The sequence below is a fragment of the Lagopus muta genome, chromosome 1 (assembly GCF_023343835.1).
Source record: "Lagopus muta isolate bLagMut1 chromosome 1, bLagMut1 primary, whole genome shotgun sequence".
Lineage (NCBI taxonomy): Eukaryota > Metazoa > Chordata > Aves > Galliformes > Phasianidae > Lagopus > Lagopus muta.
In genome coordinates this window covers 99,102,869-99,115,654 of record NC_064433.1, presented here as the reverse complement: position 1 = coordinate 99,115,654, position 12,786 = coordinate 99,102,869, and the positions used below count along the sequence as shown (strand labels likewise).

Sequence of the window (12,786 nt, the reverse complement as noted above, 5' to 3'; positions counted from 1 at the left end):
AGGATGAGTACTTGGTACTCTGCAAATTATTATATGTGTGGCATTATTGACTCAGACCTGGAAATAGTGAAGATACTGAAGACAGATAACTAATTTCTCTCTATATTCTATTTTGAAAAAATAGGTTTCTGCCCATTTTTCACTAGACTCAGTTTATCCAGATGAATTCCATCATAGATGGAATACATGTACGTGAAGATAAATATCTAGATCTGAAATCTTTCTAAGTCAGAAAGATCTTTAATATGTATTCATATTTTTGGAAGCAGGGAGGGAATGGGACTGTAAAGTAGTGAAAGACGTGGAATACAGAGTACAGAAACTCCACTCCTTCTACTGCTCTGAATATAAATCCACTTTGGGATTTAAATTTCTGTGAGAGAGATTGCTTCAGTAGTACAGTTTGCAGCAACCATTAACTTGCACATTTTTTAAGGCTGCTGTGAGCGTGTCTGGTAATAGTGCAATGATATAAACTTAAAGATTGTCCTTCAGTTGGTTTTGTAAAACATTGCCGTTAAAAGGTACATCTCCAGTAGACTCTACATTTAAATAAATAAAATAATTTTACATTAATTTCAAAATTTCTCCTCGAATGTCTGTAAGCATATGTACTGATTATTAAACCATGAGAGAAAGTTTATATAACAAATATATATATTCAGTATTGTTATTACAGAGTTTCAGAGTGCATATCTGTACACTGAAAAAAATCTGCAGCATAAGAAGCATGTATATGAAGATTTTAGATTTTAATATATGGATATTGTATAACAAAATAAAAGTATAATCACACTGTAATATAGACAATGATTCTGCACTAGCTGATGATATCCATATTGGGAGATATGTGAGATGGGAAACGCAGAATAATTATATTTAGCCAAATGACTAAATGGCTTCAGGATTTTGAAGGTCTTATGGACAGATCACAATGCAAGAGAGAGTATTATTTAAAATTCAAAAGAACTTTTTAATATATTATTTCTTATAACAGTGCTGGGGATTTCATTATACATGGGATTTTTTTTTACTGATTAATTTACTCTCTGTTTGTTTTCAGCTTCTCTCTCAGGGTCTAATCCTGAGACAGTTCACATTTTTTCTCATGAGGTTACAGCCAGGTTTACATCTGATTATTCTGTAAACTACAATGGCTTTAATGCAACATACACTGCTTTTAATGCAAGTGAACTAAAAAGTAAGTGTTCTTTTTTGCTATTGTTGTAGTTGTGGTAGTCTGCAATGCTTGATGAGACTATATGTTTCATTTTATAAAATGGAAATGGAAAGAGAAGCAGTATTTTCTAGCCTCAATCCTCTACCTTGGCCCACACTGGGAAATTACATCTTTTTTTACAGACCATATCATTGATTTCAAAATGCCTGTCTACAGTCATACAGGCTGGATCTAGCAATAGGGAGTTGACTTACAGTGCTTGTGCTGTTAAAATAAAAGAATAAAACAATGGCAGTATTTCCTTGAGATTCTTTTCAGCAAGTTTGTTCACTAACAAACACAGTATAATCCCTGCTGCTAATCATTACTTTGTTATCTCTAGGCAATACCTGTTCTCCAGAGTTTCTCATGTCCTATCTCATTGCCACAAATAGCAGTTCCAAGCGGTAAAACAACCATTAAGGAAAACACTGCTTCTGTGAATAGATATTGGGATCCAGATGTAACAAGTCTTCAGTGATAAAATCCAGCAATACAACTCATGCTCTGATGTACCTTAGCAGTTAAAACACTTAGATGCAGATTTTGCAAGTGAAGATTGCTTCAGGCTGCTAAATTTTGAGCAGAAATGAATAGGGAATGTGACTAGAAAGGGGTATGCTGCAGAAGAAACGTCCAAAATGTCACTAAATTCTTGTCATGTGGGCTAATTTGAAATTCAAGACACCACGAAAAGACACAGGACAAATTGTGGGAAGAAAAGCGATGTCTCAGCAAATCTGTATGATCAAAGAAGGAGAAGAGAACAAAGAAAGGAACATTCCTGGTGCATGAAGCACAGCATTTATATATTGAGCTTATAGTTGGTGGCTCTGATAGGAAGCCCTTTCAGATGAAGCAGCCTGAACTGTGGCTAAGAGGAGGGCTAGTCCTTAGGGTCTGCTATGCAGGTCTCCTTTCTTGTTCATCCACCACTTATTGGCAAATGATGAAGAAAGAAGTTTGGTAAAGGAGTGCAACCTTCAGGCCACCTTCAGCAACAATGAATTGTTGACAATAAAAAAATACACATTTCAGTGAGTAATTATGTTTCTTAGAAGAGAGTCACTATAGGCTTCAATTTTCAAATGCATTTGAAAATTTAAACTTTGTCATTTTTATAAATCTGAGAAAATATTTAATCTATTTGTCATTTTTATTTACTAGATGTTCTTGTTAACAGATTTTGAGAAAGTCAGTTGCACTTTTGAAGATGGCTTTTGTTACTGGATACAAGATCTAGATGATGATTTAGACTGGGAAAGATATCAGGGCCCTACCTTTCCCTTTTTGAGTGGTCCTGATTTTGATCATACATTTGGCAACGAGTCAGGTAAGGTCACATACAAATTGCCTTCATATTAAAGGAAAAGCTTATTTTAGCTTATGCTGCATAAGTCTAAGCTGTTTTCTTTAGAGAGGATGCAATTTTATTCTGCCATAAAAATTATTCAGAGCTATCAGACAAAACTCATTTTCATCTTGTGTAAGTATACCAAAACTAGAAATAAATGGAATATATGAAGTGATTAAGGTATGAGGTATCAAGGAATTTTAACACGGTTCAAAGCCTAAGGAAGATATATTATACAATAGCGTTTTAGGTAAAAAAAAAAAAAAAAAATCCTTCTTTGCCTTAAAGGAAAGAAAAATTATTATTGTTTTTTTTTCCAAAACTACTTCTTTTTCATCTTTGTCTACATCATGACAGTCATAGAATAATTTTTATTTTAAAATGTTGACCTGAGTGGTATATATGTCTTCTGTTTTCCTAGTTATAATATCACATCAGACGCACTAATTTTCAACACACACACGCACAATAAACTCCAGGAACATCTATAGGAAAATAACTTGATCAGAAGAGTGATCGTATTATGTATGGATTTTAATTACGGAGACAATACTGTTAGGAGTCAGAGTTTGAATGCATACAATGGGTGCTTTTCTGAAATTGAATCCAGAAGTTTTTCTAGTTCAGAAGGAAAACCAAACAATCTGTATCAGCTGATTGATCAGCCCAATTAAAAGTAATTAATGTAATCTGGATTTCACAATGACCGTATATGTGCTATTCATGATAAATAAATTATACAGTGACAAATAAATTACACAGTGACAAGTATCTGGAAAAATTGCAGATTACTCTGGCAAAAGTTACTCAGAGGATAAGAAAAATATAATTCAGCATGTTATTGTATACAAATTATTCCTCTTTCTGAGTAAATGAACATTTTCTAAATAATTCACTGTTTTCCCGCTCGACTCCTATAGTACATATCAAATGAGAGAATGTAATATTTACTTCCTGAGACACTTGACAATAATTTCCAGCTGTCTTGAAAATGCTAACATATTCTAGATGTTTTCTCTTTCACTTTCATAGGTCTAAGCTGATGTATAGAATGTTACTATATGTAATGTTATTTTTATTTTGAATGTTAATATTTCTAGTATTTCTGATTGGAATAAAAGCATAAATTATAGTGTTAATATCTAGATATTATGTAGACAGTGTACTTTTGTTTTGCTGCTCTATTTCTTTTGCTGCAAGCAGAAGAATTAAAACATATTAACAAGCCTCAAAACCAAACCATTGTAATACTTCTGACCTCCATTAGAAATTATTTATTTTGGTTAGATTATGCTTAAGCCTCATTTCACTTTTTGTTTACATCTGACTGTGTTACACATCAGTATATTCATTAAAAATTATATATCCAATGTAACAAACATTCTAACACCAGAAGTGCTAATGGAAAACATCATTCATTACTGGACAAGTTTTCCTAAATTGAATCAGAATGCTCAGAAAATTGATGAAATAAAGACAGAGGACTGTCGTTTTGGCTATATAAAGACATTTTCTAAATAAGAATGCCACTCTTATTTTCTAAATCTGGATATCATTTATTTTTTGATATATGATTTTCTAAAGCAACTCAGGAATTTATTGATATTTCACACTATTTTGTGTGCTTGTGTACTTGAATCTTCTAGCTAATCTGGAGGTATAAATAAAAATGTGGTATAATGTACATTAATTATAATTATTTTTAAATTCTATGTAATATTTGCATATATAGGAATTAGCTAGATATGCAGATAGAGAGAATAAAATCTGAAATTACAGCCAAGATTTCAATAAGGCAAAAGTCTTATCTTAGGACTTTTTCTCTGTCCACTTTTTCACTTTTCTGTGATAAAACACAACGCTTCTGTACCCTGGCCTTGTATTATATTTCCATATTGAAGCAGAAAGTTCAAATTCCCAGCTGCAAAAAATAAATTCAGAAAGGTTAAAAAAAAATCTCCAAATAAGATATCTTTCTTTTTTATGATGTTTCCTCATGCTACACAGTGTTCACATAGTCACTCCCTCACTCCTCAACACACACCTTGTATGTCACACTATTATGTAGATAAAAGCTACGGCACTTTAGGAAATTCTATAAAGCCACAGTGCCAAACAGGATGGCATCTTTATAAACTAAGCAGAAATAAATTAATACCTGACTTTACTGAAGAAAATGCAGATCTCCCAGAGTTTAGAAGGGTTAGTTTCTCATTTCATGTTTAGTTCTGAGGACCATCCATCAAGCTTAAAAGCTCATTTTAATGTTGTTGACTGTTCACTTCTACTGTGTCAGGGATATTTCAATCCATTAGAAATATTTGTGCTTGATAGTATTAATACTATTTTTAAACAGAAAAAAAAAAAAACTTGCTCTCATTTGAAAAATGAAAGTTGTGTATTCTCTAAAATGTGCTCATTATATTGCAGGATTCTATATTTCAACACCCTCAGGACTTGGAGTTGAAGGAGGAAGAGTTCGACTTCAAAGTTTGCCTTTGATCCCCTCAGATCCATCTTGTCTAAGTTTTTGGTAGTGCTATGTAACCTCTGTATATTACATGTGGATCCTATACATATCATTCATTTAAGAATAAAAACAAATAATTACTTTCATATATATTAGTTCAAGTCAGTGTAATAGCCTACATCTCTTTAGACTGCTATGACCAATCTTAACTTCTGAAACTTTTACTCCATTATAGGTTTGAGTCTTGCAATTAGCTTTGATGTATTCTCTTTTTCACCCCATACCCAGCATTTATTTCTACACAGAAATATTAAGAATCCCTGAAATGCTTTTGTCACAAAGCTTAAGTATCCACAGATAATGTGGAAAAAAAAAAAACGAGATAAAACTTTCAGTTTTAATCATGAAAAATGGAACTCTTATCATTAAAATGTTAGATATTACTCCACAAAGTTTCATTTTGTTCTAAAAATAGAAAACTTTGCTTTTACCCCTGTAGGTATTACATGTACAGTCCTAACATTTACCGTTTATGCGTTAACATAAGAAGTGAATATGGTCTTGAAAAGATAATTTTCCAGAAAGAAGGAAACTATGGAAAAAACTGGATTTACGGACAAGTAACTTTAAATGAAACATCTGATTTTAAGGTTTGTTTAACATTTAGACTTTTATTTATTTAGTTTTTTTTTTAACTGATGTCAATTTTGTTCCAAATGAACCGAATGATCCACAGCTCCAAATTTATTCCATAGGTTTTTTGATGGCTTATCTTGCTATAGTAGATTTTATCAATGCAAAAACACTATCAGAAAGATGCATCCACTGCCTGAGGAAATGAATATGTCTGTGACCTGGCTGCATCACATTTCTAGCAAATGTGTGTTCTGGGACCTCAAGAACAGTTACAGTACTTTACTTATATATACTATATACCTATACCATATATTTTAAAGACATAAAAATGTCTTTTGCACAAATGCCTTGATAGCAGGATCTCTTCAAATGCGTATATAGTAAAACACAGTAATGAACATCAGATAAATTGCAGGTTTTTTTATGTAGATAAGCCATTATATCACAAGGTTTGGACTGGTAAGTGATACAGAATGCTATGTATCAAAAATTACATTAATTTATATGTAAATTATGGAATAGTTCTAAATTATGTTCATCACTAATATAAAGTTCCTGCATTCCTTAGAATGATTCATTCTGTTTGCATGGTAGGAATTTGTGTTGCTGGGAATCTTGTCTCATCTCTGATACCCACCTCTGAGTGTAGCACCAGCTCAGATTATAATGGAAATGAAATGTCAGAAAGATAAAATTTGTTTCATTCATTCATTATATATATATATATATATATATATATATATAGGGTTTTTTTTCTGATGAATTTCAGGTTATATTTGATGCCTTTACAAAGATTGCTCCAAGTGAAATTGCCCTGGATGATATTAGCCTGACAGAGGGAAAGTGTAATGAAAGCAATTACGTAGAGCCAACTGCACTTCCAGTTGCCACCACTACTGCTTCAGTTCCCAGTAAGTAAACATGATTGGTGATTATCAGTTCTTTCCTGCATTTGTGTTTCAGTGATTCAAAAACTCACTTCAGCTTTACAAAATTCTCCAACATTATAAAATTAACTTCAAAATAGTTGTTAGGAATTAGGTTTGCTGCTCATGACTCCATTCATAGCAATATAACTGATACGTTCACGGCTTAAGCTATCAGTACATTATCTTCCAAACTTGAAGAGTGAAAGACAAGTTGTGGTGGTTTCACATTGATGGCTTGCTAAAGTCCACTAAGCTGCTATTTCACTCCCCTTCAAAGGAGCATAGAAAGCCACATCTTGGCCACAAGGAAACCACATCTTGGCAAGCCGGGTCTCATTGCATAGTATTTGTTCTGAAGGAAAGATGCGTTCATAACAAGAGTCCCACAACCCCTTTTGCAGTTTTTGTTACTGAGTATGACACCAGCAGAATGGAATATATTTTTGGTTAGTTTACCTCAGCTGCCCTTTGGTTAGTTTACCCCAGCTCCCCATCTCTTGTCAACTGCCAGCTTACTGGTGTTGGAGGGGGATGGAGATTGCCTTTATGATTGCCAGCACAGCTCTGCAGTAGCCAAAATATTGGTGCAATATCAATTCTGTTCTACCTACAAGTGCAGAACACAATATTATATGGGCTGCTTTGGAAAAAATAAACTTCATCCCAGCCAGGCTCAGTACATTAGTAAAGAATTTAGTATTTATATCTCAAATCTTTAACTACTAAAACTTCCAGTACAACAGTAAGGTGGAGAGAACAAAGAGAGATGAGGATAGTAACTTCTGTATTTGAAATTATAAATGATTAATAGTGAGAAAAGAGTTTGCAAAATCAAATCATGATATCTCCATAGGTCTCGACAGCATATGTTCACCAAACTCTGAGAACACATGCACAATGAAAAATCCAATGCTTAAGGGGAATGAAAGAATAATAGTGCCAGAACAATTTAAGAATGATCTATATGACCATTTAATACCCAAAATGGGAGTATTTATCTGGATCAAGGCTCACAGTGAATGAGATCTTCTGATTTGCATTTGGCCATGTTGTTATTCATTCTAGGTACCATTACATTAAAAAGGAAAAATAGAGCAGTATTTGGTTTGTAAAAAATCTTAGTAGGAAAACAGAAAAGACAGAGTGAGGAGTTCTGACGGCAGGAAAAAACAAACAAACAAAAACAACACAACAATCAAAGGGTTTGTCTGCCTGATCTAATGAGTGATTTCAATATTTGCATAAATAACAAATGTGCCAAAACCAACTCCTGACTTTATCAGTCTTCACAGAATTACTGAATCATATAATCACAAGGTTGGAACGGACCTATAAGATCATCTAGTCCAACCATACTCCTATTACCATTACTACCACTAAGCTACTAAACCATATCTTGTAGCATCTAATTCGGATGCCTATTGAACATGATCTTGCTTTGCTAAATTGTCTCCCTGTGAGGAATAGCTACTGGTTCTAATAACAATGGATGGAGTATTTCCCCTGCTACGAGGAATTTCATTTCAACTCACAGAACTGTCTTCTTGGCCTCCTTTCTGAATCTTGGAAACGGAGTAGGAGTTGATTTTACTTGTGTATTTTCTCCACATCAACTGAAAATTAATGAAATAGTAAGAATTATGTTCCTACATATATTAATTCATCTTGCTTTAGACACACCACATTGTGGAGTCTTTTAAAGGAAAACAGAGATTTAAGATTCCACATAAAATATTTGATGAGATTTTGTAACATAATGTGGTCATGAACTTTACTGGGGAAAATAAAGACTTCCAGATCTATTCTCAGAAGGCTTGAAATCATTAAATCAGAAAATATGTTCCAGAACTGCCTCCTATTATATTTACTGTCCCTTACAAGGCACAGCTAATTGCTCCCTTCAAAACATACAGCTAATAGAAGTCTAAAATTAAAATGATAGAAAAAGACTATTTGCACTATATTTATATCGATGCTATATGTAATATTGTGATCCTATCAAATCTATCACCTCTAAATCTATTGCATTAGAACAAGGAAGGAACCAATTCTTCCAAATTGAGAGCAAAATTAAATTTTAGAACACTGTCACAAAAAAGGGACATAAAGTCCAACAAGACATCTCTGTTAGTAAAATAAATTGTTACAAACACTAGTAATTGCAGTCAGGTGAGCAAGGTAAGTTTAGGAATTTGATTGCAATTTTCATTAAACTGTTAGGAGATGCTGATATGTGCCACCTCCTTATAAGTTAACTTCAATCAAATGATTAATGATGTAAAGTCTCTGTAATAGGATGTCACTGAGTTCTGCTGTCAAAATGTCACAGAAATGGTTTTCAAACTATGGATCTCAATGCTATACTTTGCATTGAGACCTGAATATTTAAGAATGAGGTATTTGTGTGGTATATAACTGACTCCATATAAAATGAATAAGAGGATCCATGTTGTCCTACAATACGGCACAAAAGTGTTATATCAGCAGTTCCTGAGGAAAAACTAACTTAGTTTGCATTCCAACTTTATTGAAGCATGCTATACATATGCTGCCTGTAACCTGCTGAAAAACGTCAATATTATCAATCATCTTCAAAGAAGCATGACATTATTTTGATGGATGTGGTGCAACTTTACTAACGCTGATGGTTTCACTACAAATGTCACATATATAAATGAGAGATGAAAGAATTTGCATTGAGCCAATTCCCTTTGCTAGACTTAGAGTTTCAGTGAGATACATTGGTGTAATTTGCAGTGCCACAAAAGTTCACTGAAAAGTCAATTTATTTTTTTTTTTTGCCATTGTGTGTGGTAGGAAAGCTGGATTTCCTTTTGTCATTTACACAAGACTGTTACCTTACACTTTCATCTAAAGCAAGGATTGCTTTAATCTTCATATTCATTTATAACCTGTCTTCTAATACAAACCACACTGTGAAAATTACAGAGTAGATTCCACACTTTTAATGTATATGTCAATATAAATTAATGTTTTGGCAAAAGCACAGAGGATTTTTCCCCCCTCGTCATTTTCTACAGTGTTGAGAGAGTCCTGCATTATGCTCACTGAAAGAAGCAAGATTGTCATCAGATGCTACTGGCTATGCATCTTAGATTCTTTATGCAGCTTCACAGTAGTTTTGTGTCTCTTTGTATTGCCACTAATATTTCATAACAAAAGCCAGTTTAACGCTTTTTTGTTCATAATGGTCTTACGTACTTGTTTTCAAGCTTTTAAATTAACTGATTGTTAAATTATAAACTTTTTGACCAATTTGCTGTCACGTGTACAGTTTGCAGACCAGTAATCACCACATGAAGGAAATTATGTTATTCCACTGCCTACATGGGGAATGACTTTTCATAACATCATCAGGACTGCAGTTGAACACCTTGCCATTAGCACTTCACTGACCTCTAGCTGTAGGTAACAAAATGTCATGAATTATATGGGTCAGCAAGTCTGACTTAGACACTGCAACTGAGAGGGACAGTGAAGCTCTCACACATTCTCCAATGATCCTTACTGGGATGGTGACTTCTCATAATTAATTGTTCAAGCTTTATAACAGTAGCAGCATAGCTGGGTCCTCATACTGGTAATGTTAAATAACTTCTTCATAAAATTACTGTTTCCAAATTATCTTTGAAGACAACTGATTGCAACAGTAAGGAAATAGATTATTTATTTTTTTGTAATGTTCTCTTTTTCAGCTGACTGTGGGGGTCCAGTTGAACTCTGGGAGCCAAACAATACATTCAGCTCTAAAAACTTTCCAAACAATTATCCTAATCAAGCTTCTTGTAAGTTATTCTCCTCCAAGTCTTCAGGAAAAGTTTAGTTGAATAATAGTTCTAAATGTGTTTTCCTACTGTCAAGCTGAAAAGATTTTAGCTAAATACAGTGGGCTCTTTTAACTAAAGTGTATGTGTATGGCACTTAGCAGAAGCTAAGGAATTTTGTGCCAGTTGATTAAAAAAATATTATAATGAGTTCACACTATTATGTTTCAGACTGGTCAGTTGCATCACATCTTTCATATCAAATATTTTTATGTCAGTACAACAGACAAAGTGCTGAACGTTTGCATTTTAACATTTCACCTCAATGTATTTGCCAGGTTAGTAGCCTGGTCATCACTTCTATTAAATTGCTAACTTTTTAAAGGTGAAAGAATGCATGTATTTTGCAACTTCTCTATAGAATGTTTCTTAACATATTGGTGAAAAGACGGCACTATTCTACTAACGTTACTTGATATATATTAAGCTAGAGTTGGCAAAATTAATAAGAAAATTAGACATACAATGTTTCAAGGTGATTTGCTAAGTGCAGTTGATGGATGAAGCAAGGAAGAGAACTTTGCTGTTTCTTCTTAATTAAATTTCAATTATTTATTACTTCATCTTCAACTGTAGAATTGTGTTGTGATGCTAATCACAAAAAACGTCATTCTGTGTTTTTGTCCCATTTGAGATATGGTTCTCATTGCCACGTGTTAATTTCACACGTTCCCAGATGAGATTGTGACTAGCGAGAAAATATTTTTCCCTCTATGAAGTGAGAAAAGTGTTTTATGTTGTTTATTTTTAACTTTGCAAGATTTCCATAGTATCCTCACTTACACAGAATAAATACGGTAAGGTTAAACAGAGGCAAATACTTCTTCTGTAAATAACTTTAAAGGCAGTTTTCTGTGTACAATGATAGAAAATATTTTACTATCAAATAGCATAAGGATTAATTGACAAAACTATTTGTCATGTTTTCATATGTACAAAATAATTACCCTTTTTATAGTCAGAGAAAACTGCAGATGCCATGAATGGTAATAAATACATGTGTGTATGTCTTAGAAGCTTAAATGCAATTTTCAAAGGTATTTTAGAGAGCCAGAGTCAACAAAATTTTAGGTCTTGACAGCATTAGTTCCTTTTAACGTTAAGATTTAAACCTCTACACCTTTTTTTTTTTTTCATGAAAATTGCACAGTAAACTCTAAAAAACAATAAGGTGATTTTTGTGTTTGTGTGTTACTATTTTCTAGGTGTATGGTATTTAAATGCTGAAAAAGGAAAAAACATTCAACTTCATTTTCAGGTTTTTGATCTGGAAAATATTTATGATGTTGTTGAAATCAGAGATGGCAGAGGACAAGATTCCTTACTTTTGGGCAAGTAACACTGATGTGTAGTAAAATGAATGCAATCAGGCCACTCAAGCAAATTGGTGGATCAAATGTAAAGGAAATTAATTCTCTCTTTCTTCTTTATTTCTTCATATTCATTTGTCTTGGAAAGTAGGAGAAGAACTTGAGATAACATACCATATGTGACACTGCATTTCCAAAGTGTTTGTAAACACTTAGCTTGTCATACAACCAAGAGAAAACAACTTAGTAAATAATACTGTTCATGCTCCTGGACAAACAGTGTCATTATTTTCTGTTCTGATGTGTCAAATTAGGGGTTGGGCTTTGGACATTGCAATCTTATTGCATCTAGTTTTGAGAAATAGCTGCATTCATGCAGTAGCAGTGTTTGCACTGAATCCTAAAACATTTTGAAATTAATAAGAACAAAATAACATAAATATCTTCATGTTCTCCTGGAGAATAGCTGTCTATACAGGAAACGACCCATTGCCTGATGTCTTCTCTACAACAAACCAGATGACAGTAACTCTTTTTACGGACGAGATTGCAACAGGGAAGGGATTTCTTGCAAACTTTACTACTGGCTACAATCTAGGTAAGTATATGATCTCCTGTCTTTAAGAGCTTATACCAGAACTGAAATAAAATTGAAGTGCACTTAGAGGGTGTCTCTCTGTCCTTAGTCAACAGAAATACCAAAAAAGTTAAAAAGATTAGCAGTCTAATTAGCCATCTGCACTGTATGTTTTCTAGAACAAAAAGTGACATTTTTGATACTTTACAAAATAACCTATTGGTCAGTATCTGTACCATCTCCAATTCTCTGCAATTGTATGTGAAAAAGTGACTCATTATTTTGGCTGATAGACATTTTAAATATAAGAGGGCAAATATTAATGATTGTTTATTAAAGCTCTGTCATTAGATCACTTTTTTACACATTTGATGATGTCATTAATGTCTGACAATTGGTCTTCTGAGACATGAATGCATACTGCTAGCTCATGGCCAGCTTTTTGC

General features: G+C 33.3%; 1 protein-coding gene across 1 annotated transcript in view; it reads left to right on the top strand.

Moving 5' to 3' along the window:
* TMPRSS15 (transmembrane serine protease 15) overlaps positions 1-12,786 on the top strand; it is a 53,284-nt gene that overhangs the window by 19,626 nt on the left and 20,872 nt on the right. The window contains exons 12-19 of the mRNA XM_048952073.1: positions 1,064-1,201; positions 2,403-2,552; positions 5,004-5,106; positions 5,543-5,693; positions 6,449-6,590; positions 10,325-10,414; positions 11,659-11,784; positions 12,230-12,361. Coding sequence (XP_048808030.1) covers positions 1,064-1,201; positions 2,403-2,552; positions 5,004-5,106; positions 5,543-5,693; positions 6,449-6,590; positions 10,325-10,414; positions 11,659-11,784; positions 12,230-12,361 — 1,032 coding nt within the window. The remainder of the gene's footprint in view (positions 1-1,063; positions 1,202-2,402; positions 2,553-5,003; positions 5,107-5,542; positions 5,694-6,448; positions 6,591-10,324; positions 10,415-11,658; positions 11,785-12,229; positions 12,362-12,786) is intronic.